General features: G+C 39.0%; 2 protein-coding genes across 2 annotated transcripts in view; both read left to right on the top strand.

Annotated features, from left to right (window-relative positions):
- Window positions 1-1,241: 1,241 nt before the first annotated feature.
- Window positions 1,242-12,251, top strand: tmem9b (TMEM9 domain family, member B). The gene is made up of 5 exons (XM_057838029.1): window positions 1,242-1,471; window positions 3,902-3,993; window positions 4,067-4,175; window positions 5,519-5,653; window positions 11,288-12,251. The coding sequence occupies exons 1-5, from the start codon at window positions 1,400-1,402 to the stop codon at window positions 11,441-11,443; spliced, it is 564 nt and encodes a 187-aa protein (XP_057694012.1). The 5' UTR covers window positions 1,242-1,399; the 3' UTR covers window positions 11,444-12,251.
- Window positions 12,252-18,279: 6,028 nt separating this feature from the next.
- Window positions 18,280-27,335, top strand: part of dennd2b (DENN domain containing 2B) — an 81,628-nt gene continuing 72,572 nt past the window's right edge. The window contains exon 1 of the mRNA XM_057832011.1: window positions 18,280-18,436. The gene's annotated coding sequence lies outside the window, so the exon portion shown is untranslated. The remainder of the gene's footprint in view (window positions 18,437-27,335) is intronic.

The raw sequence follows: 27,335 nt of genomic DNA on the forward strand, positions 1-27,335 counted from the left end.
ACAAGTCTTTCTATCCATGGATCGCTTGAACAGAATGTTAATGTTAATGCCATCTTGTTGATTTATTGTAATAATAAACAAACACAGTACTTATGTACAGTATGTTGAATGTATATATCCGTCTTGCGTCTTATCTTTCCATTCTAACAATAATTTACAGAAAAATATGGCATATTTTATAGATGGTTTGAATTGCGATTAATTCCGATTAATTAATTTTACTGCTGTGATTAACTCGATAAAAAATTTTAATCGTTTGACAGCCCTAAATTATTTCATCAATCTCGCAACTAGCCTTTGTGGCGTTCTCTTTCGACTCTCGGGCTCTTGCGAAATACTGCTGCTGTAAAATTAAACTAGCTTCAAGTTGCTTCAATTTCTTGCTACGTATCTTCCCTGTAATCTTGTCATACATGTCAGCGTGTCTTGTTTGGTAATATCGCCTCACAACTCTTTCAAAAAGGGCGACTGTCTCCTTGCAAATGACGCAGACACAGTTGTTGCGTATTTTAGAGAAGAAATAGTCCAATTTCCACCTATCCATTTTTTTTTTGTTGATTGTCGCCATTTTAGAAATGGGGAATAAAGGGTAACACGGGGTAATGTTGCTTAGAGTGCTGCTTCCTTTTAGTGGGTAAATGAGGAGCAGCATTTAGTGTGTAAGCTACTTCATATGCTGGTAGCAGTAGTGCTGACCAATTTATTAAGTCTGTGTGCGGGCCAGACGTTATTGATTTTATGACAGAGGCTGGGGGCCGGACGAAATTCGACCACGGGCCGCATTTGGCCCCCGGGCCAGACTTTGGACATGTCTGCCCTATAGCAAATGGCTCTGACACAAAATGGCCAACAACTTATAACGGCCGTCCCGCTTGACTCACAGCGCAAATTTCGCATCTAGTTCTCTATAAATGTGATATTTATGTTTTAGCCACCTGATGTTCACCTTGACAACAAATGACTTCAGTTTTACATTACGAATCAAGAAAAGAGGATTTTAACGCCACCTGTCCATACTCATAAAAGAAATTTAAAAAAAAAATAAGTGTGAGAAACTACTTTTCTATCAATATTTACCAAGGTGATTTGTTGCCTTGTTGAAAAAAAAAAAAATGCTGTCCTTTTTAGAAATATCGAAGCACTACCGACCGCCAACGTAGTTTTAAATTGAGCGGTAGGGCGGATATCCGCAAAAAAAAAAAAAAAAAAAAAAAGGGGCGGAAGTCCGCCGCCATCTTCCGGAAGTCGTAGGTCAGCTGCCGAAACGAAAGCTGTTTATATTAGCTATGTGGTCACACCATGGCTAACCAAGTCGTTCATTAGGAGATATCCAATTTCCCGTTTTGCTTCTTTGGAAACCGTTCACCTCCTCGTCTTGTGCACTGCGCACGTTTTAAAAATGAAGGCCGTGGTTTTCCTCCACACTTTTTTCTGTTGGAGTTTTTTGCTTTTAGACCAAGTGACAGCGAAGGTAAAGCTAACTCTAGCTCGCCTTTTAAATGGTGATGGAAAATATGACGTATATTTAAATGACGAAATTTCTATTGATGTATGAAATGATAGTTGTGTTTTGGATCAATAATGCATAATGCCAGCCAATCGTCCATCATAGTTCGAAAACCGAATATTGAGCATTTTATTGGATATTTTGATTGGCTATGCAAAGTTGCATTAAATGTGCTAATGTTTTCTTCTCAGTAGTTTGACAAATGTGCCTGTCAGTGACAACTATAGACGGCTCTAGACGTCCATTTAATATTTTTTCAGATAGAGTTGGCCGCAATCAATCGCTGCTACTCTCTCCAGGTTAAATTGGATTAATCGTCTCGTGCCGTTGCTGTGCCGAAAAAAGTACCCCCCGCGTGAAATGTGACTTTGTATATTGTGACTAAATATTGCCATCTAGTGTATTTGTTGAGCTTTCAGTAAATAATACTGTAGACATTTAACTATTCTGCCCAAATGCATGATGGGAAGTGCAACCATGACTGTGCATATTGTTACCAATTGCTATATCTTCTCTGCGTTGTGAAATAACACAGGGTGTTAAGAAAAAGATCAATTACTACCATTCTTCCCCACATTGCTTTCCACGATATTTCTAATTGTATGGAGAGGGTTTGTGTGGCTTTAGCCAATTAAAAAAAGGCTCCAAAGGCTGCCAAAATTCACTGTACACATTTTACACAGTCTTTTAGCTCTATATATAGGTAAAACGGCGCCTTTACAGATTGAATGCGACAATGCGTGAGTGGGTCGTGCAGCGCATGCGTTATTTGCGTTAAAAATTTAACGTGATAAATTTTTTAAAAAATTAATTACGGCCGTTAACGGGATAAATTTGATAACCTTACCTTAAGCCCAAACTGAAGACTCTGGATGAGTGTAACATATTATGTCTGTAACGTTAAATACAATTAGAAAACGATTTAATAAAAAAAATATATATATATATATAAAAAGGCATGTCCGATATTTTTTTGCCGATTCCGATACTTTGAAAATGACGTGATCGGACCCGGACATCTCTACTTTTAAATAAGTAAATTACACAAAATACTAGTAATTAGAGCTGGGAATCTTTGGGCACCTAACGATTCGATTACGATTCAGAGGCTCCGATTCGATTATAAAACGATTATTGATGCACCCACCTCCTTTTTTTTTCTTTTTTTTTTTTTTTTTTAAATGTTTTTTACAGTAGTTCCAAAATTGTTCAAAAATCCTCTCAGGCTAAACCAAACTACTATTTCAGTATCAAGTTAACATATAACAGTAAACAAATATACAAAAATAACAGTAAATAAAATATTCCAGTCCCCATTCTGTATCAGCAGCTTTAAACTACATTCAATTAATTTAATGTTGTGAATCAACCGTTGCAGTTGTTAAAATTGCTCCCGTTATTCCATAATTTGCCTTCTGTCTACTTTTGACATGTCAAAGTTTTAAAACTGTTTCATCATTTAAAGATGGATTCAAGACAAGATTTTGCCGATTTAGGAGTATTTTAGATAAAAAGTTAATTAGATTCGCTACAACAGAGCCTTATAGAGAAGTCTACTGCTTTAGGATGGCGGCTGTTTACTAACGCCGGCAAGTCCGTCATTTCGCATCTCTGTTCAATAATACATGTTCTAACACCGCCGTCGTCTGTCATTTTGCATCTAGTTCTACATATATATGATATCTACTGTAGCCGTTTGTTTGTAGCAACTAGCAACCGGGCGTTGTTTGTAGCGGCTGTCGGCCGCAGTCAGGTATGATTGTTTTTTTTTTATCTAGCGGCATGAGTTGAACATGATATTTACTCTTGGTCCGTTCCTTATTGCGTCCCAAAGACCGCGCTGACTGTGTTTTACTTCCGCTTTACCTGGTATAATTCAATAATCGGAGTTTGTGAATCGTTCTCGAATCTTCTACGGCCGAATCGCGAATAATCTAAGAATCGGAAATTTCGCACGCCTCTACTAATACTATGTATTTTGGTAACAAATCGTGGACTGGGCCACATAACCATCTTTGAACAGAAATGTATTAGTCTACAGGTTATCACAACCATATCCCGATGACAATCACACAGGTATGACATTTATTAGTTCAAGCAGAGCAAAAATAATACATATTCACAGTACGAGATTCATTAGTTCAAGCAGAGTAAAATAATACATATTCACAATACAATATTTATTAGTTCAAGCAGAGTAAAATAATATATATTCACGGTAAAAGAAAGTCGTTTCCGTGTCCATCGTTTGGTAAGAAAAAGCTGTTTGTACGAGTGACGTGTGGGCGCTTCCGTCAGTGGGGACATTTCACGCGGGGCGGCTATTTTTCGGCACAACACCGTCAATGGCAGGCAATGAGTTAAGGAATGGTGTGAAATCGAAATCTCTTACAGAATTCCGAAGACATCCGTTGCAAATGTATCTGTCCGCCATACAGAGATATCCAGGGACAGATTTACAAGCAGAACGTGTCCCTCAAAGACTGGTATGCTCAGTGTTTTCCCCCACCCCGGATTTCCCTTCCTGATGTTGATGATTTTTAAAAAATGTTTTTCCAGTAACTGTCTGCATGTTGTGGAACCAATGCCAGTGGATGGAAATGACGTGGAGGCTTACTGTTTACGTTGTGAGTGTAAATATGAGGAGAGAAGCTCAGGCACTATTAAGGTAAGTTGGACACAAATTGGAATACTATACTAGTATGTACGTTTGAGACACTGTAAGATAGTGATGTCCTAATCCGATACTCTGTATCTGTTTCGGCGCCCGATACGGCTATTTTTGCAAGTGTCGGATGTAGTCAAAAGATCGGCTCCAATCCAGCAGTCGTGTGTGCTTTTAGTACCATAGTGTTTTTTGGCTGCTGTAAATCAAACCACTAGTCTGAGGGTCAGCAACCCGCGGCTCTAGTGCTGCATGCGGCTCCTTGGTGCTGCCCTAGTGGCTCAGTGGAACTTTTTCAAAAATGTTTGAAAATGGAAAAAGATGGGGTGGGAGGATATATTTTTATTTTAATATGGTTTCTGTAGGAGGACAAACATGACACAAACATTCTAAATCATTAATATTGTAATGAAGCTAAACTTGAGACTGCCTCGTACAATAAAGTAGTCACCTGGTGCGTCATTCTCTATAGGATGCGCTGCAGGGAAAGTAAACATTTAATAATATAGGCTCATGATGTATTTGTAGCCAACTTGTCATTTTGAGTGTAGGCTAATATAGCTAATATAGATTTTCAAAAAATATATAAATGTTTTAATTAAATCAGACACTGTTTTTACATCTGTGTGATTTTGACAAAGATCAGATCACATTTGATTGTGATTTTATGCAGAAATGTGAGAAATTCCAAAAGATTAAGATACTTTTTCATACCACTGTATCCATGATATACAATATATATATAATATAGCATATATTGAAAAAGCCACAGTATTGAATTAGTTTTAACAAGCAAACAAAAGTATAAATATAATAGCCTATAATTGTAAAAGAAAAGTGTACAAAAGATGTGAATTCAAAGAGCCTAAAAACATTACTTGTAATAATAAATACATTTATGTTCAGGGCGTGCACAGAAAAGCTTTCGCAAGTGTATTCCTTTACACTGAAATGACTTTTATGACCAATGAGTAACTGTTTTTCAACATTACGTGTGCCAACGCTAACTGTGCTCTTCATATTAGCAACATTCTTAATTCCGGTGCAGCACAGCAAAGAGAGGACTTTGCCCCAGCAATGATTTAGGCATTAGGTTGTGTTAAAAAATGTAGGACTCTTTTAAAAATATAGAACAAACTGGCTCGATTAGCGATCACGTGATCGGATTGGGGACATCCTTATTCAAGTGGTCTGCATTTTATATTTTATGTGTGCACGTGTACCACTTTTGTGCACCTCTAGATATATGGAAAACAAAAACATATTCTTTCAAAGATTTTTTGAATTGCTTATTGCATCTCAAGTATTTGATTTGATTCCTTCTATACTCTTCTTCCCCATGTAAGGTCACCATCATAATTTACCTGTCCATTTTGGGCCTGCTGCTTCTTTACATGGTCTACCTGACGCTATTGGAGCCCATCTTAAAGAGACGCCTGTTTGGACACTCGCAACTCATCCAAAGTGACGATGATGTCGGGGTAAGTGATATGACCTCTTTAAAAGTTCACAGTCAAGAAGAAATTAATCCCGCACTAACTCTCCCCAACTTGTGGTTGACTCAAGGGAATACTGTGTTTATATTTTTCAAATGTAAACAATGACTGAACTCATAAATGTCTAACCGTGAGGCCTTGAGTGTCTATTTTTAAGAACACTATGCATCACACTTCTTGATCTATTTGACAAAATTGCAAGACTGTCAGCCATCCCAGTGAAAATGGATTGGACGTCTAGTGCCATGAAAGGCACTGAAACATGAGTATTCACAGCCAGTCCTTGTACACCCAAGGTGAAAAGGTTTGAGACACTTCACCATTCATTAGAGTAGGAAAGTGTCTCAAAACATTCGACCACAGGTGTAGTTTAAATGTAACCCCAATTCCAATCAAGTTGGAACATTGTGTTAAACATAAATAAAAACAATTCAATGATTTGTGATTTATGCACTTTTCTTTGACTACGTCAATTTATAATCCAGAGCGATTTACAGTCCGTAAAACACAGTAGATTGAAGGCGTTTTGCTGATCGTATTATGTTTTTTTTATTTTTTATTTTTCATTATTATCATAACACAATGTCTCAACCGTCTTGGAATTTGGGTTGCAAATTTGAAGTCAATTGTTGTTAAAGGGTATGACAACACCTGGGGAAATGCTAATATTCCATCATTTATCCATCAACGCATGCCTTTTGAATTCATATCATGCCACTTCGTGTAATTACACACATCGCAACACCAAGAAAATGATAGTAATTAGGTCGATTGTCAAGCTAAAAGGACCCGCCCCCGAGATGCCGGAAATCTAGCATATTGTGTGCGTGACGTCACTTTCGGGAAACAGCCGGCTCAGTGCTTAGTACTGAATGGCGGCGATGATGGCGGACAATTTTGTTTCTATTTGCAGCGCCGAATCCGACGTAACGAACATTCTTCTAATGGTGACGAGGAGAGTTATGAACCTTTCTTTGGTGTTTTGGGTTATCAATTTGAGACCAAACGAAAGCCAATGCAGCCTAATGAAAGGATCATTGAGGGGAGCAATCACACTGATGAAACACCGGCGGCAACAGAATCACCGAATGGTTTGTTTTGCAATTCTTTTTGTGAAGCTGATACACCGTGACCGCAAAATAAAGTAATGTATAGAATAATTATCATTTAATATGCTATCATCGGTTTCGCTCTGCCAACCGACACAAATATGAATGGGATTAGAGGATTTGTTCTATATATTTTACGAGCGATAATTTATACATGTGTCCAGTCCTATATCCAATGCGTGATATGTTTTTTATTATAAAAGAGTACTCACTCTGGCCATTTCCCTCCTTTGCTTTGCCTGGGGTGGTGAGGTGGTCTCATCAGAACCAGTCATCGTCCTCTTTCACCGGGCACCGCATCTGCTTTCAGCAGCAATTTTTTAGCAAAACCTGATTTCATTTGCCCATAGTTCGTATAGCTTTCAGGTGTAAAATGCGCACCACACAAAACCCTGCAGGAGGCTGGGTCTGCAAAATTAGCCCTCTTAGCACTGACGAACTTTACTCATTGTCTGCGTAGTCCAGCTCTTTTTCTCGCGTTCGGGAACTCATGGGTACTACATTGCCACAAATGGCTATTTGTAAACCACATAGCAGGACAGGTTTGAACCATTTTAGCGATTTTTTGATAAAACACGAACGCAACTCTCTCGTCGATAAACAACGGTGGCACCTGCCTCAACCTTTTGTTTCCTTGTTATGACGTCTCCGCCCCATTCGGCTGTTTCCGTAACACTTTCGGAAATGTTCGTCATTTTCGATCTATTTTCGATAATTGCTCATTAATGTGATTGATTTTTTTGTTAACTTTATCAATATTTGTTATCTTGGCACGTAACGGTTCTATTGATGTCTCACACCCCCTTGGCGTTTTCATACCCTTTAAAGTAGAAATACAAGTAGATTTTGTAGCATTTTTTTCTATCACAAAAATGTTACCAATGGTGCCATCAGGCTGAATGAGTGGGAGAGCTGACTGGAGGATCTATTTGAAAGTATAATCGCATGCACTCTTCCTGAGAGTTGTAGTCCTCTTTGCCTCATGACATTCATTATTTAGAGAAAGATTGTCAATATTCATAGAAAATCAGTCAAAAAGAATGTTGTGGAACTTTTGTGGAACTGAATGGAAAAAGAAGGCTTGAACATCATACTCAAAGGCCCACATACAGTGCTGGCCAAAAGTATTGGCCACCCAGCAATTCTGTCCGATAATGCTCAAATGCTCCCAGAAAATGCTTGCAATTACAAATGCTTTGGTAGTAATAGCTTCATATATTTTGCTTGCAATGAAAAAACACAAAAGAGAATAGATAAAACAAAAACAAAAAAATCATGATCATTTTATACAAAACTCCAATAATGGATGGATAAAAGTATTGGCACCCTCAGCCTAATACTTGGTAGCACAACCTTTAGAAAAAAATAACTACGAACAACGGCTTCCGGTATCCATCAATTAGTTTATTACAGTGCTCTGCTGGAATTTTAGACCATTTTTCTTTGGCCAACTGCTCCAGGTCTAAGATTTGAAGGGTGCCTTCTCCAAACTGCCATTTTCAGATCCTCCACAGGTGTTCCATGGGATTCAGGTCTGGACTCATTGCTGGCCACTTTGGAAGTCTCCAGTGCTTTCTCTCAAACAATTTTCTAGTGCTTTTTGAAGTGCGTTTTAGTTCATTGTCCTGCTGGAAGACCCATGACCTCTGAGGGAGACGCAGCTTTCTCACACTGGGCCCTACGTTATGCTGCAAAATTTGTTGGTAGTCTTTAGACTTCATAATGCCATGCTCATGGTCAAGCAGTCTAGTGCCAGAGTTAGCAAAGCAACCCCAAAACATCAGGGAACCTCCGCCATGTTTGACTGCGGGGACTGTGTTCTTTTCTTTGAAGGCCTCGTTTTTTCCCTGTAAACTCTATGTTGATACATTTTCCCATAAAGCTCTACTTTTGTCTCATCTGACCAGAGAACATTCTGCCAAAACGTTTTTGGCTTTCTCAGGTAGGTTTTGGGAAACTCCAGCCTGGCTTTTTTATGTCTCTGGTTCAGAAGTGGGGTCTTCCTGGGTATCTTACCTTAGAATCCATTTTCACTCAGACGCTGTCGGATAGTACTGATTGACACTGTTGTACCCTCGGACTCCGGGACAGCTTGAACTTGTTTAGATGTTAGTCGAGGTTCTTCATCCACCATCTGCACAATCTTTCGTTGAAATCTCTCGTCAATTTTTCTTTTCCGTCCACCTCTAGGGAGGTTAGCCACAGTGCCATGGGCTTTACACTCATTGATGACATTGCGCACGGTAGACACAAGAACATTCAGGTCTCTGGAGATGGACTTGTAGCCTTGAGATTGCCCATGCTTCCTCACAATTTTGCTTCTGAAGTCCTCAGACATTTCTTTGGTCTTCTTTCTTTTCTCCATGCTCAATGTGGTACACACAAGGACACAGGACAGAATTTGAGTCAACTTTAATCCATTTTAACTGGCTGCGAGTGTGCTTTAGTCATTGCCACCACCTGTTATGTGCCACAGGTAAGTAACAGTTGCTGTTAATTACACAAATTAGAGAAGCATCACGTGATTTTTCAAAGTGTCTGCTAAGCCTGAACGATATATCGTTTAAACATCGCCATCGCAATGTGCGTGATAGTCCCATCGCAAGCACGTGCGATAGTTTTTCTTTTTTTTTGATCCACATACGCCTCACTTTCTGGTCTGCGCACAGCCTCCTACCCTCCCTCTCCCAGCCTTTTGATCCTCTCAGTCACTGCGGCACAACGATGGCTTTGATCTGGCCAAAGAAGCAGACTTCACACGGGCATCTGTCAATCATCGTTTAACTTGTTAAACAGTTGCAAGGAAGATGCACTGGAATGAATGTGTGTACTGTGGGGACGTTGGAGACATTTAAATGCCAGAAGTGATCATGAGGAGTTTGAAATTTCTACATGTTACTTCAACGGTCACAGCTAAAGTAGATAAACAGAAGCATTTAATAAAGCCAAGCATTTATCTGCTACAGTACTTTATTCTTGTTCAAAAATGATTTGGTTGGACAGTTATGTTTAAAACTTATCATAATTATGACATTTGAAGTGCTTAAAAACCATTTATTTATATACATTTTTTAAATCACTTTGGGGGGGGGGAAACATGTCTTATATGTGTCTCTTTCCAATGCTAAATCTGAATTAATACATTGGGCACAAAAAACACACACACAAAAAAAAAAGGGGGGGGGGGTTGCACTACTTCGCGGTTTTTCACTTATCGCGGCGGGTTCTGGTCCCCATTAACCGCGAAAAACAAGGGATGACTGTACACTGTGGTGATGGTGAGTCATCTAAAGTCTTTCCAAACAGCTATTTAAGTCATCTTGGGAAAATTTCTTGAAAAAAAATATATATACATTTTTTTTTTAATATCGCAATATAATATCGCAATACATTGCAAACCCCAAAAAAATCGCAGCAATAGTTTTTTCCAATAGTGTTCAGGCCTAGTGTCTGCTCCATTTTTGGAGTTTTGTGTAAAATGATAATCATTTTTTTTCATTCTCTTTTCTGTTTTTTCATTGCAAGCAAAATAAATAATGATATTACTACCAAAGCATTTGTAATTGCAATCATTTTCTGGGAGAAATTGAGGATTATCTGACAGAATTGCAGGTCTGTCAATACTTTTGGCCAGCACTGTATGTCCTTTAAAGAAGAAATGTGACTGATAGAGCCTCAAACTTGTGCATGAATACAAACTGTCCTCTGGAGTTTTTGACCCTGGAGGAATTTGCAAATTAGCAATGTGGAAAAAATGCTGACAGTAAACACGGAGCAAGCTAATCTTTGACCTCAACTTCCTTTTCTAATTTGGTTTTAATGTCCTTTTGAAAGTGACATTAAGTTTACACCCCCCTATTCATATGCTTGTTTTTGTGACATAAAAAGAATGACATCAAGATGAATCAACAGTCTGCCAATCATGTGACCTATACTTCTATAACTGAAATGTTCAAGTTGAGTTCATGGAATTTCCAGTAACTCGGGTGATTTTTTCTTTCTTTCTTGTTTTCTAAAAATGATTTAGGCAATCATGCCATTAACTCATTTACTGCCGAAAACGGTTTCATACATCTTTTAGAATTCAAATGTTTCTTACCGAAGACATGTTTTTTATATTTAGAACAGATCTACTGTGAATTTCAAGTTGCTAGCCAAGGGCAATGACAAAACAATCACAGTCATAGGACAGCGATACACCATTTGTGATTTACATCAAATAATTGTTGTCCCGCGACACATTAACATCAATAAAGAGACGGTGGAACACCCACGGTAGAAGCTGAAGAATCTTAAAACATAAGCAGATAACATATTTCTATATTTTTTTGGTGGTTATGTGTTGTGCAAGTTAGCTTAGCGATTAAGCCATTAGACTTAACGATTGTGAACTGCTCATTATTTATTGCATTAGAACAGAATAGTTGACATTGACGAACCTCATAAATTTTGGTGGAATATCAGACATCCTTCCAAATAATACATCGGAATTTTTCTTCCCTTTTTTCAGGACCAGCAACCTTTTGCGAACGCTCACAACGTCCTGTCGCGCTCACACTCGCGTCCCAACATGCTGAACAAAGTGGAGCACGCCCAGCAGCGCTGGCGGAGGCAGGTCCAGGAACAGAGAAAGTCTGTGTTCGACCGCCATGTTGTCCTCAGTTAAAGGTGGAGATGACAAAAACGCAAAAACCACAACAACGACACACTGTGACAAAGTCCGTGACTTGTATCTCTTCCCTTTTCTCATTTTGTGGTTTATATGTCCGTATGTGTCGAGCTCAAGTACAAAATAGATCAAAAGTGACAGCACAAGAGATTGCATACATTTTTCCCGGTGTTATTATTGTTGCACTATGTTGAGCACAGACTCGCCATGTCCCTGGGGAATATATCATGAAAATGTGACCAATAAATGCCAGATAAAAACCTTACAAGACAATGATTTGTTATATCTGCTGGCCCTGTGCCACATTGGATCAAAGCTGGTTCACCCTCATATATTCAACACACTAAACTGCCTCTTGTAATACAATATTCAGTCTTTGCTCGTCTTCAAATGAAGGCGTTTACTTGTTGATCGATCTTAACAGTCGTGTAATATATTTGGCAATTTCATTGAACTTAGTTGCTGGTGCAGGTGATCTCTGACAGAAAGTGTGCTTTTTATCTGTAAATCTATTTTTACTGTTTGGACCTCAAGTGGATTCTACATTGGAGCAGGAAGTCGATCTCTGACGCCAAATGTGAACTTAATGACAGAGACGGAAAAGAGATGTATAAGCGTTTTTTGGATTGAGTTCCTTTTACCGAGCTCCTAAATACCATGTGTAGTTGGACGGCGGCCACTGAAGCGTCACACTGGAGTTATTGTAGTAACTGATCCTGGGAGGCCTCAGAAAGTGTTCTTAACCATTGTACGTGTGTTACCTTTTAACTTTGAAATAAATTGATGTGAATATTTGTGATTCTTGCAAGTGTGTCGTTGCCATTTTGTGAATTGCCGCCACAAAATTTCCCTCCAGGTGCACTCAGTACACAAGTCAATGTGTCTAGTCACATCTGTTAGTGATCTCTAAAAGACACACTCAGGCTATTTTGAGAATTTTCCTCTGGGCCACCACAATAGATTGGAAACCAAATCGTATGCTTTTGATTGAAGTGGAGATCAGAATTTAAAGCCACGTTTCCATGTGCAACTTTGTGAATCAAATGTTAGTTATTCACAGATTTTTTTTTAAGTCAGAGCCCGACGGACGTCACCAAATGCTGCGTGGCCTCCCTCCTGGTGCGCCGCCAGACCTCGACTGCAATTTTGTGGGACTCATTTGGGTTGAGGTCAGGTGACTTGCTTGGCCAAGAATATTCCATTTGTTTGCCTTGAAAAAAATGTTAGTTTTCTTCGGCTGTTTGTTTTGTTTTGGGGCATTCTACTTCCTGTGCTGTGAAACACTGTTTGTCCCTCCCTGTCAAAATGAATTGGACATCTATCGCCATCAATGGGAGTTAAACATGGAAAAGTCTTCATTCTTTGGCTACCATTGAATGTGCTAGATGTCCAATCCATTTTGACTGGGAGGTTTAGCAGCGATTTTTCGGGGCTTGCCCTTCGAGTCAAAATTGATTGGCCAGCTAGAGGCGTCAGTGCCATCTGATGACTGAAAATTTGGTATAAAGCATTGGCGGAGATTTGGGGGGGGGGCACTGCCCTCCCGGTGGCTGTAAAATGTCATTGCATATATTGAATTTCCTATTAGTTAATTTAAAGAAGTTCAGATTTTTTTACATAAGGCTTAATATTCGAGTTAACCAGTCTGGGGAGTTGATTTCAACAAATCCCGTGCAGTTTCTTAGTTATTTGTTAGGTTCAGGGCTCCAGAGTATCTAAGCTAGCGTGAGTCAATGGTGCCTTGACCATTAGGTTTCATAATTTTTGACATTAATGAATGGCATTTAACATTAATTAATGACATTTCATAATGGATCAAAATTATTTTTGAACAGATCGTGTGACTAGCACCTAAAAGCTGGTCCTTTGCTTAGCCAAAACTACACGAGGAGGCAAGGTAGATATTCGGAAGTTCTTTACACCTAATCTTTCAAAAGCTACAGCAACTGAGCTTGATATGAGGATTGAACACGAACAGTGTCAAGATGTGTGTGTACAGGTCCTTCTAAAAAAATTTGCATATTGTGATAAAGTTTATTACTTTCAGTAATGTACAGATAAACATTAGATTTTCATATATTTTAGATTCGTTACACACAACTGAAGTAGTTCAAGCCTTTTATTGTTGATGATTTTAGGAAAAATGTCAACAACAAAAAAAAATCCCTATCAAAAAATTAGCATATCATGAAAAGGTACTCTAAAGAAGCTACTAACCTAATCATCTAAATCAACGAATTAACTCAAAACACCTGCGAAAGATTCCAGAGGCTTTTGAAAACTCCCAGCCTGGTTCATTACTCAAAAGCGCAATCATGGGCAAGACTGCTGACCTGACTGCTGTCCAGAAGGCAATCATTGACACCCTCAGGCAACAGGCTAAGACACAGAAATTTTTTTCTGAGCGAATAGGCTGTTCCCAGATTGCTGTATCAAGGCACCTCAGTGGGAAGGGAAAAAGTGTGGCAGGAAACGCTGCACAACCAGAAGAGTTGACCGGACCCTGAGAAAGATTGTGGAGAAGGGCAAATTCCAGACCTTGGGGGACCTGCAGAAACAGTGGACTAAATCTGGAGTAGAAACATCCAGAGCCACCGTGCACAGGCGTGTGCTGGAAATGGGCTACGGGTGCCGCATTCCCCAGGTAAAGCCACTTTTGAACCTGAAACAGCGGCAGAAGCGCCTGACCTGGGCTACAGAGAAGCAGCACTGGACTGTTGCTCAGTGGTCAAAAGTACTTTTTTCAGATGAAAGCAAATTTTACATGTCATTCGGAATTTTCGGAAATCAAGGTGCCAGAGTTTGGCGGAAGACTGGGGAGAAGGAAATGCCAAAATACCTAAAGTCATGTGTCAAGTACCCACAGTCAGTGATGGTCTGGGGTGCCATGTCAGCTGCTGGTTTTGGTCTACTGTGTTTTCTCAAGGGCAGGGCCAATGCAGCTAGCTATCATGAGATTTTGGAACACTTCATGCTGCTGAAAAGCTTTATGGAGATGAAGATTTCATTTTTCAGCATGACCTGGCACCTGCTCACAGTGCCAAAACCACTGGTAAATAGTTTACTGACCATGGCATTACTGTGCTCAATTGGCCTGCCAAGTCTCCTGACCTGAACTCCATAGAGAATCTGGGATATTTTGAAGAGGAAGTTGAGAGACACCAGACCCAACACTGTGGATGAGCTTAAGGCCACTATCGAAGCATCCTGGGCCTCCATAACACCTCAGCAGTTCCACAGGCTGATTGCCTCCATGCCATGCCACATTGAAGCAGTCATTTCTGCAAAAAGATTCCCAATAGCAGAATAGCTGATATAATTGAAGGTTGACTTTTTTTGTATTAAAAACACTTTTTTTGTATTGGTCGGATGAAATATGCAAATTTTTTTAGATGGGGATTTTTGGGTTTTCTTGACTTTTTTGCCAAAATCATCAATATTAAAACAATAAAAGGCTTGAACTACTTCAGTTGTGTGTAATGAATCTAAAATATATGAAAGTATAATGTTTATCAGTACATTACAGAAATTAATTAACTTTATCACAGTATGGTATTTTTTTTTAGAAGGACCTGTATATATATATATATATATATATATATATATATATATATATATATTGTAAGTTAATTTTATTGCTGACACTGCGTTTCGGGGTCATCAACATATTTAGCCTCCCAAACCCCCCCCCCTCCCGAAAAGTAAAATCCGCCTATGGTATAAAGTAGTGGATTTTGATTAATAATAACACTATTCATTTGCACATGTCGCCACAACTCATTTGGCTTTGACTTCCAGGAAAACCTCGCTAAAATTTCATGTGCATATTGACTTATGCATATGCACCAAAATATAATCAAAGCCTTCTAGTTGCAAGAAAGTTAACCCTTTATATGCCAAGTGACTGTTTTTGGTAATTAAAAAAAAAAGGCCCATTATGACTATTATGTGGACACTGCATCCTGGTTCGTGTAGGCAACAATATCAGCATTTGATATAGTACGCGCAAGTCTGTGGTACATGTGTGGCCTAAAATGTGATGTGCACGCATTTTAATGAATAAATAACATGAGAAATTAACAAAATGTTAACGGAAACAATAATTTTTTTTTTTTATTTAATTTTTTAAAAGGAATAAAGAAGAAGAAACAAAGTTTAACTATGTTAGAAATAAGACTATATGTACCATTAAAGCAACACTTGGTAACTTTTCAGTTTTGGTTGATTTTAGCGACGCCGGTGGACAAAAGCTTCCCATGAGGACCAGCGCACAGCCGCAGAGTGTCGTTAAATCATCAATCAATCAATCAAAAATCGATCTCCTGGTCCCCTGCAAATTGATTAAACAGCATTTCTGTTACCAGCGGCTGTGTGAAGGATGAATAGTAATAAATTAATGAATTCAGTTGTGGCTAAAAAAAAAAAAGCATATGACGGTTAGCAACCGTGTGGCTGAGTGTGGCTGTGGCTATCCCCCCAACCCCCCCCCCAACTTGTCAGCGCTGAAGAGCTCAGTTGGGGGGGGGGGGGGCCGTGGCGTCATGCCAGCGAGTGAAAGCCGGGCCATTGTTTATTCTGCGTATCCTGGTAGCCTCGCTTTTTTTCCTCCTCAGACAAAACTTTTTGTCTCTTTTGTTGCTCTGCCATCTTTGAAGAATTCGCGCATAAGCGTTCGCATCGACATCTGTCTTTATAATGAATGGGGAAAAGGGGGAAGTGACGTACAATGGGGCAAATAAGTATTTAGTCAACCACCAATTGTGCAAGTTCTCCTACTTGAAAAGATTAGAGAGGCCTGTAAACTCAACATGGGTAAACCTCAACCATGAGAGACAGAATGTGGGGGAAAAAAAAAACAGAACATCAGATTGTTTGATTTTTAAAGAATTTATTTCCAAATTAGAGTGGAAAATAAGTATTAGGTCACCTACAAACAAGCAAGATTTCTGGCTGTCAAAGAGGTCAAACGTCTTCTAACGAGGTCTTACAAGGTCTAACGAGGCTCCACTCGTTACCTGTATTAATGGCACCTGTTTTAACTCATTGTCGGTATAAAAGACACCTGTCCACAACTTCAGTCAGTCACATTCCAAACTTCACTATGGCCAAGACCAAAGAGTCGTATAAGGACACCAGAGACAAAATTGTAGACCTGCACCAGGCTTGGAAGACTGAATCTGCAATAGGTAAAACGCTTGGTGTAAAGAAATCAACTGTGGGAGCAATTATTAGAAAATGGAAAACATATAAGACCACTGATAATCTCCCTCGATCTGGGGCTCCATGCAAGAGCTCATCCCGTGGCGTCAAAATGATAAGAACAGTGAGCAAAAATCCCAGAACCACACAAGGGGACCTAGTGAATGAACTACAGAGAGCTGGGATCACAGTAACACAATGCGCCGACAGGGACTCAAATCCTGCACTGCCAGACTTGTCCCCCTGCTGAAGAAAGTACACGTCCAGGCCCGTCTGCGGTTTGCTAGAGAGCATTTGGATGATCCAGAAGAGGACTGGGAGAATGTGTTATGATCAGATGAAACCAAAATAGAACTTTTTGGTAGAAACACAGGTTCTCGTGTTTGGAGGAGAAACAATACTGAATTGCATCTGAAGAACACCATAACCACTGTGAAGCATGGGGGTGGAAACATCATGCTTTGGGGCTGTTTTTCTGCAAAGGGACCAGGACGACTCATCTGTGTAAAGGAAAGAATGAATGGGGCCTTGTATCGAGAGATTTTGAGTGAAAATCTCCTTCCATTAGCAAGGGCATTGAAGATGAGACGTGGCTGGGTCTTTCAGCATGACAATGATCCCAAACACACAGCCAGGGCAACAAAGGAGTGGCTTCGTAAGAAGCATTTCAAGGTCCTGGAGTGGCCTAACCAGTCTCCAGATCTCAACCCCATGGAAAATCTGTGAAGGGAGTTGAAAGTCTGTGTTGCCCAATGACAGCCCCAAAACGTCACTGCTCTAGAGGAGATCTGCATGGAGGAATGGGCCAAAATACCAGTAACAGTGTGTGAAAAACTTGTGAAGAGTTACAGAAAACGTTTGGCCTCCGTCATTGCCAACAAAGGGTACATAACAAAGTACTGAGATGAGCTTTTGGTATTGACCAAATACTTATTTTCCACCATGATTTGCAAATAAATTCTTTAAAAATCAAACAATGTGATTTTCTGCCCCCCCCCCCCGACACACACACATTCTGTCTCTCATGGTTGAGGTTTACCAATGTTGACAATTACAGGCATCTCTAATATTTTCAAGTTTGAGAACTTGCACAATTAGTGGTTGACTAAATACTTATTTGCCCCACTGTATGCCGTAAAGCAGTCAGCACTTTTTTGTGTGTGGCAGTGTTCCTGCCTGCCACCCTTCTCAAAGTTAATTAGTGTCGATGAAAGCGATACAGACCCCCTCAAGATATAAAAGAAGTGTCATTGAACTAATTGTCAATCGACATATTATCACAAGTTTTAAAAAAGTTAAGGTTGCTTTAACTCATTGCCTAACTGCCACTGACAACGACAGACGTCCAATTCAATAAAGTTGTGAAGGTTCATGTTCCATCTTGACTGAGCGCTCATTCGCTGCCAGCCTCTCCCAGTCAAAATGGATCGGACGTCTACCGCCGTCAATGGCAATCAATTAGTTAAATGCGTCCCCTGTTAGGATTAGTTAAGTCAACAATAATGAAAAAAGAATCTCAAGTAGGCGAAAGTCCAATTATCTTATCCTTGAGTAAATGTGTAATCACCAGTCGCATCTCTTCATCCAGAGAAATGATCCACACAAAGTTGCGTCACCGTTTCCCGTCCATTTCACTTTTTTTTTCTCACACGTCTTTGCAGTTCCACGGAGGAGACGGATTTTTTTTTTCCAGAGGAGGGAAAAAAAGTTGGAGCTGCACATTCGAAGAAGAAGGACAGTGTGCTGGAGAATGGAACTCTGAGTAAACACGTCAACCGCGCAAACAAGCAGGTAGGTCTTTTTAATTCCTTCACTTGATGCTGTAAATGTCAACACCAACCGGAAAAAGGCGACACATTCCCCCCCTAACTTTGTTAGCCATCCGTAATTGCAGTTTTGAAAGCAAAGGACGTTCAGTTGCCCGTATTCATGCAATATTTGTCATGAGTAAAATAATTAAAGTTTTAGCTTTAAATACTATCAACGCATTTGCAGGGTTTGCTGAAAAGCCACATTTAACGCAAAAGGAAAACTTTCAGACGATGGCTGCATTTACAATGAGTCGCCTACAGGTGGCGCCTCAGTCTATGGAATGGCTCAATCCAAACCATACTTGTTATTACTTTTCGCTTTTCCGATTTCACACTCCATGTTGACTGTTGCTTTACATTTGTTGACACGAATAATCGCTGCCAGACCTTCTAGTCAAAATTGATTGGACGTACATCACCATCAATGGCAGAAATTAATAAGTGACATTGACAGAAATGAATGTTTTGCTCAGCTCCTTTGAGTGATACATACACTATTTCGTCAAATGTAATTACAATATATATATAAGCAATATATATATAAGCCTATGCTTTTACAGGTTTTTATGCCAGTACAATGAGCTAACCAGGAGAAGTATGTATGTATGTATGTATGTATGTATGTATGTATGTATGTATGTATGTACGTACGTAATATGTGTGTGTATATATATATACTAGTATATATAATATATATTTGTTTATATATATGTGTATATATATGTATATGTATATCTGTATGTATGTATGTATGTATGTATATACAGTATATGTGTGTGTGTGTGTATAGCTTATAATACAACATTTCTTACCAAAATATAATTTTGCTAAAATACGAACTTTAATTGAATATAATTTTGAGTATCATCATATGTACATATTATTCAAAGGTACCAAATGATACATCAATTCACTTCGAATCAGTTCACTTTATTTATCTGTTATTTATCTGTAACTTCTTTTGCAGAGAGAATCACAGTAACCTAAGACAAGGCCAATCCTACATGATTCAGCATAGCAGACAATTAATTGGTAAATAAATGGATTAAAAAAACAATAAAACAAGACAATAGGGCAACTATATTCAATCGAAGCTACAGTCTGCAGCAGCACTCAGCCATGTTGAAGGTGGATTTTTAAGGTTAATAATATGGTCCATACAACAGTGGTCCTCAACCTTTTTTTGCACCATGGACCGGTGTAATGTGGGCCTTTCTTTTCACGGACCAGCATTTACAGTAAATATAACACGATGAAGCTAAAAACGAATGTTAAGTGCAGGGAAAATGTAACTCACCATACGCTGAATAGACCTTTTTTAACAGCGGCGTCTCCTAAAACTTGACGGCAAATATCCTTGGCCACAGGCATCATGACTTCTTATCTAATCATGAAAGGTTTCTTTGCTTTAGCAATACAGTTCGCTAAGAGGTATGATGCTCTCAGTGCGTTCGCTTTTGTTGCCTCGCTTGCTATTTTAGCAACATATTATGCAGAATGGACTTGGTTGTAGACTGTTCTGTCTCAGCAGGTGGCCTTTTCCCGGTAAAATAGCTGTTCAAAGACGTCGCCACCTGCAGCACACAGCCAACAGCAGCTAACGTTACAGTTTACATTGACCGACGCTGGGCTGCTATAGGTGTGCAAACACCCCATTAATGCCGGCCAACCACTAGATGGTGACGTACACAAATCTCTACTCGGATTGGTCAATATAGTAGACGGGCATATTAATGTCTAAAAAGGCACAAACCAGATTGCGGTCATTAACAAATGATTTATTATTTTTTCTGCGGCCCGGTAGCAAATGCGCCAGGGACCGGTATCGGTCCCTGGCCCAGTGGTTGGGGATCACTGGTCTAGAACAGTGTTTCTCCAACTTTTTACGCCACCTAAAAAATACTTGGCTCTCCAAATATCAGCATTATGGCCAGCAATGAAATTCAGTGACATAAAAGGTTTAAATGTTAATCCAAAATTAAGGAACGTAACAGTAATAGTAAAACATGAGGCAGATTTTTAATTTTATATTATTGTTCTTAAATATGGTAACAGATTCATTCATTACACATAAACGTTAAATAGAAATTGTAACAAGGTAAATGTTTGATGAAACACCGATCTAGTAGTAAATCTCAGCAGTACTAAAGAAATGCACAAAAATGAAGTTCAGGTAGTTTGAAAATGCAATTGATTCTTTGACATGCCACGAAATGTAGCCCTCATACCACCAGTAAGTAGTACACGTACCACAATTTCAGGATCAGTTATGAATGAAACATCATACTTTTACTGTTTTACAATAGAACAGTTTTGTATTTGAGCTGTAATGAATTTGTAACATCTTATCGTGTCCAACGAATCCATATAGTATCTTATCGACTTGAAATTGGTGATTTTAACCCCTAATTTGTATGCGGACAAGAGCAAGATAAATGGAATGCTTCTCTTTCATCACAAGAAAATCTAGAATTCAAATCCATGACTCTTAAAATTTTGCACATGAAAAATGGGTTGGATAAAACCAATTTTCTCCCAGTTAATATCGCCTACTTTGAAAGACTATCTCAATTTTTGGAAGATGACTTGTATTGCATTTGTGACATGCAGTGTATCATAAAAGTAAACCTCTCACATTTTCTGCAGATATTTAAGTACTAGGATATCTTTTCATGGGACAACGCTGACAAAATGACACTTTGTCACAATGAAAAGTAGTCTGTGTGCAGCTTATATAATAGAATTAATTTATTCTCCCCTCAAAATAACTCAAAATATAGCCATTAATATCTAAATCCTTGGCAACAAAAGTGAGTACACCCCTTAGAAACGACATCCCTAAATGTCCAAATTGAGTACTGCTTGTCATTTTCCCTCCAAAATGTCATGTGACTCGTTAGTGTTACTAGGTCCAGGTGTGCATAGGGAACAGGTGTGTTCAAATTTGTAATGCAGCTCTCACACTCACCCATACTGGTTACTGAAAGTTCCAACATGGCACCACATGGCAAAGAACTCTCTGAGGATCTTAAAATATGTATTGTTGCACTACATGAAGATGGCCAAGGCTACAAGAAGATTACCAACACTCTAAAACTGAGCTGCAGCACAGTGGCTAAGATCATCCAGCGTTTTAAAAGAGCAGGGTCCATTCAGAATAGGCCTCCGCTTGGTCGTCCAAAGAAGCTGAGCGCACGTGCTGAACGTCACATCCAAATGCTTTCTTTGAGAGATCGAAGAGGTGGGGGATCAGCCTGTTAGTGCACAGACCATATGCCACACTCTACATCAAATTGGTGTGCGTGGCCTCTTCTGAAGACGGTACATAAGAAGGCCCGCAAACAGTTTGCTGAAGACATGTCAACAAAGCACATGGACTACTGGAACCATGTCCCATGGTCTGATGAGACAAAGATTAATTTCTTTGGTTCCGATGGTCTCAAGCATGTGTGGCGGCGACCAGGTGAGGAGTACAAAGATAGGTGTGTCATGCCTGCAGTCAAGCATGGTGGTGGGAATGTCATGGTCTGGGGCTGCATGAGTGCTGCAGGTGTTGGAGAGTTACATTCCATTGAGGGAAACATGAACTCCAACATGCACTGGAAAATACTGCAGCAGAGCATGATCCCCTCCCTCCAGAAACTGGGTGGCAGGGCAGTGTTCCAGCATGACAATGACCCCAAACACACCTCCAAGATGACCACTGCTTTACTGAAGAGGCTGAGGGTAAAGGTGATGGACTGGCCAATCATGTCTCCAGACTTGAACTCAATAGAACATCTTTGGGGGATCCTCAAGTGGAAGGTGGAGATGCGCAAAGTCTCAAATATCTGGCAGCTCCACAACGTCATCATGGAGGAGTGGAAGAGCATTCCAGTGGCAACCTGTGAAGCTCTGGTCAACTCCATGCCCAGGAGAGGAAAGGCAGTTATGGATAATAGTGGTGGCCACACAAAATATTGACAGTTGACATGTTGTATGTTAATATTGACAACTTTCACTAAGGGGTGTACTCACTTTTGTTGCCAATATAGATATTAATGGCTATATTTTGAGTTATTTTGAGGGGAAAATAAATTAACTCTATTATATAAGCTATACACATACTACTTGTCATTGTGTCTAAGTGTCATTTTGTCAGTGTTGTCCCATGCAAAGGTATACTTAAATATCTGCAGAAATGCGAGGGGTGTGCTCACTTTTGTGATACACTGTATAAGATTGTCGCCTTCCCCCTAAACTAGCAATGCTTCCACATTTTCGAGACAATATGAGACTAATTTTTGGAGTGTATGTGGCAAAAGCCTCGCAGGCGTGTGGAATAATCCCTCCTCAGAAGTTTGAGGATTTAGGCTTCGTGCTGAATCCTAAGCAAACACACCTAGAGCTCAGCGGTTTTATTTGACATAATAAATGTGATGTCGGTTCCAGCAGGTGTGCTAGCAAGCGCTGTCTGTTAACTTAGCTCGCTTTTGGAAATCGAGTATGTTAAGTTTGGAATTTTACCGAGTTGCACGTGTTAAAGTTGAAAGTTTTGCTTGGGTTGGATCGTGAGATACTCCTGTATTATGCTCAGCTCACAAGGGAAGTTTGGGGGAGGGAGACTGATCAAGTTCAATTGAGTTCTTAGGTGAAAAGCAGCTGCCGTTTATCCTTTATATCCATCTTAAGATCCCTGTACTGGTACATATACTGTATTTTATAATAGGACTAGTAGCATGCGCACAGTTTTGCATCACCTGTCCTCTATTTGTGCCATGTTTCTCCTAATACACAATTATAAGTTACTTGTAAACCTAAAAAAATGTCAATCTATTCATTCTACTAGTGCATCAAATTGTTGTAAGTGTAAGGACAGGGGTTGTACTAGGACATTGGGCCTTGAACTGGCATTTAAGGATACTGAATATATGCTGAAACAGCTTCCCACGGCAGTGTCTCCGTCTTTTTTGTAGCAACATTCCGAGGTTTTGGTATTCTCATTTGTTACGAGAGCAAACTGTGAGGTTTCCTGCTGACTTGCCATGTCACGTAGTGCTGTGACGGATGTCTGTCACTTCCTCTCCTCCCGACAACGTCGTGATAAAAACTCCATTTATGGGTGAGCAGTGCTACAACAGATGAGGCAAATCAGAATACTACAAGAAAGTTGGATTTATTATCAACAGGAACTCTTCTACGTGACATTTGGAGTGCGGTCATGTAGGCCTACTTCATCGTCGCCTTTGAGCCAACGTGATGTCCAGTCTCACTACAGTTAAAAAAAAAAAAATCCAACAAGAGTTGTGTAGGAGCTGTCATCTCTCTTACTAGTAACCCACAGTCTTACGAGTGAGGACAAAGATCAGACTAGCACATAGATCTTAACTCATTCACTCCCATTGATGAATAGAATACGTATACTCGTCATTTTCGTAACCATTTTTCATGGCTATGGGTTAGAGGGTTTGACGTAAAGCTGTCATCAGTTGGCAACAATTTATAGTTATAGCTTAGAATTAATTCTTATTTATGATTGATCGATATCAGGTTGAAAGTTCAATAATATTGCGGCAAAGAGTATTTATATACAGTATAGTATTCGCAGAGTATGTGTTGTGGTTAGGGAGCTGATCCACATTTCTTCATTTCCGATGCGATCTCGATACCTAAATCAGGATATCCCAGAAATCGTTTTTCTTTAGTGTTATGTAGGCCTTGCTGTTTAAAAAATCCAGGAGAGCCATCGGCAACTCTCCTGAATATGGACAACCTGGACATATTCCTAAATTGTTTTTCCGCCTATAAAACTTTTGTTTGAAGGGGGGCACGAAATGTATTGAAATATCATTGAAAAGGGCCTATATAAATCGATTTTTTGTGGTATTTAAGGGCATTTTTGAAAGAAAATTCTTTTCGGGACATACCTTTGTACTGCTCTTGTGGGTGCCGAGGTCGCCCTAATTTGGGCTTAGCACCAAGTGTTGATGTCAAATCATGGTTCTATGTTCAAGCTAACTTTTTGAGCCAAAAATGCCCCCAAATGGAAGGCTCAACCCTGTTTTGAACTGAAAGTTGTGATGGACTTGTAAAAAATCTAAATGGGCGTCGCTCACAAAAGTGGACCCGAAATCAAATACCGTAATTTTTGGACTATAAGGCGCACCAGACAATAAGCCGCAACCCACCAAATTTGACCCGAAAACAGCATTTGTTCATAGATAAGCCACACTGGACTATAAGCCACAGCTGTCCTCACTGTATTATGGGATATTTACACCAAAAGATATTAAACGGTAACACTTTATTTGACAGCAGCATCATAATACTGTCATAAGACAACCACCATGAAGCTTGGAACCAATTGGTTGTAAAGCTTCATTGCTTCAAGAAGCTTCATTTGTACATCACTGCTCCCTTGGGGGAGACAGACAACCTCTGCTGCCACCTGCTGTCAACATTGTTGTCATCCAAACTTTCTCCTGGCATGCATTGTAGCACTACAGATGTCAATAACAATCAAAATTGATGTTCTGTGCTAATTATTTCTTCAGTTACTGTTCTAATTGTTTTATTAATTGCTAGTTATGGTATTTGGTAACACTTTATTTGACAGTGGTACCGTAAGAGTGTCATTATACAATCATGACTATGACATGACACTTTCATGAGCATTTATGAATGCTTATAACAGATGTCATTTAGTGTCATCCTGTAAAAGATCTCACTTCCGAATGGATGTAAAAATCCGAGCTGGACATTAATGGAGTTAGTGCCATAATTTGCCGGATGACACTTAATGACATCTATCATAAGCATTCAGTAATGCTCAGCATAGTGTCATGTCATAATTATGACATTCTTATAACGCCGCTGTCAAATAAAGTCTTACCTATTAAGCCAAATAGATAAAAAAATAAGCCGCACTGGACTATAAGCCGCAGGAGTCAAAATGAAGGAAAAAAGTAGCGGCTTGTAGTCCAAAAATTACGGTATTATCATTGTACAAGTTCAAGTACAACCGATGTCTTTGATATATCTGAATTGTGTTTGTCAGAGTGAGTGCAAATTGCATAATAGTAGTGTTTCATCAATACAATCTTCTGGTGTAGTACCGGCTAATGCTGATACTGCACCGTTACCACGTTTAAAAAAATATATATATATACAATATTTTTTCCTTTTAAATGCTAAATGAATTCATACTAGGTGGACAGAAAAGCTATCATGGATCGGTCATACACTGCTTTACTAATTGTCTGCCATTGACGGCGCTAGATTTCAAATTCATTTGAAGTGAAGGGTGGCAACAAATTCGCTGCCACACTCTAGCTTCAAATGGATTGGACGTCTACTGATAATAAACTAATTAGTGGGAGGGTGCATCTTGGCCAAAGCAAGAAACACATTTTATTTTTGAACTTATTGGCTGCCATTAACGCCACTGTATGTCCACGTTCATTCTCTGCCACCCTCCCTCTTCAAATGGATTGTACGTCAGTTAGTGATAAACTCATTGAAATTCACAGTTGGAGGATGGATGCCATCATATTGTCATCAAGTGATCCTTTTTTTATGGTGATGTGTGAAACTAGTGGCCATTTTGGGTAGGTCGACTGCAAAGTAGATCTCAAAAAGTACATTAGCTTCGGCACTTCATTTCTTAGTACATACTCCCCGACAATGTTTTAGTGCCGTATCAGTACCGATATGCAACATTACTAAATACATGATATTCTCATCAAAAGTCATAGTTGTGTCATAAGCAGTTAAAATGCTCTCTAGGCATAGGCAGAGTTTGACTTTTGGGGCAGGGAGGGCACAACGTGTTGATGACCCCGAAACGCAGTGTCAGCAATAAAATTAACTTACAAGACTATTTATAATGATAAGTTGAAAATGAGCGTTGTTTTGTTTCCCATCATTCTTGAGGGATATCTAAATCAGGCTTATGTCAGGACAGCTATACTTTTCACCAAGATCATCATCCATTGAATATGGTACGCCTGCTGGTGTCGTGCCAATGTAGTTACCTCAGTTAAAAATTGTATCCCATGGGCGGACCCATATGGAGGTAGATTTGTGTCTTCATTATTCGATCAAAAAAAAAGTTGCTTCAATCAAAAAAAAAGTTGCTACAATCAAAATATACTGTATATTTTCAATAAAAAAAGTCACTTCAATCAAAAAAATGTGTTTAAATTTGAAAACTCAAAAAATGCATTTGGAAGCTATTTTTATTTTTTTATTTTTTTTTTTGATTGAAGTATTTTTTATTTTTTTTTGATTGAGGCAAATTTTTTTGATTGCAGTAATGTTGTTTTGTGTTTGGGCCACATTTTGGCTAGGACATTTGTGTCTTTATTATTCAACCAAAAATTAATTTGCTTCATACAAAAAAAAAAAAAAATTTTTTTTCTGTTTTTATTATTCAACCAAAAATTAATTTGCTTCATACAAAAAAATATATATTTTCCCTTGTGTCTTTATTATTTAACCAAAATTAATTTGCTTCATACAAAAAATTATATATTTTCCAAAGAAAAATCACTTCAATCAAAAAAAAAAAAAAGAAAAAATGTAATCACAGAAAAAATGATAGATTGCGAAAAAATATTTGAGACTCAATAATGCGCATTTGAACACTTAATTTTTAATTTAAAAAGTTTTCTTTGATTTAAGCAATCCTTTTTAAGTTTGGGCCATATTATGGGTAGGATGTTTGTGTCTAAATCATTCAATCCCCCAAAATGTTGCTTCAATCAAAAAAAAAAATTTTTTTTTTCAATTAAAAAAAAAAAACACTTGAAAAATAAAGTTGCCCTCCCCTATTTTTTTTTAATAATATGCAAAGCAAATGGCCATCTAAAGTGCTAGTCACATGATCTGTTCGAAAAATA

This window comes from Corythoichthys intestinalis, chromosome 1 (genome assembly GCF_030265065.1).
Source record: "Corythoichthys intestinalis isolate RoL2023-P3 chromosome 1, ASM3026506v1, whole genome shotgun sequence".
Classification (NCBI taxonomy): domain Eukaryota; kingdom Metazoa; phylum Chordata; class Actinopteri; order Syngnathiformes; family Syngnathidae; genus Corythoichthys; species Corythoichthys intestinalis.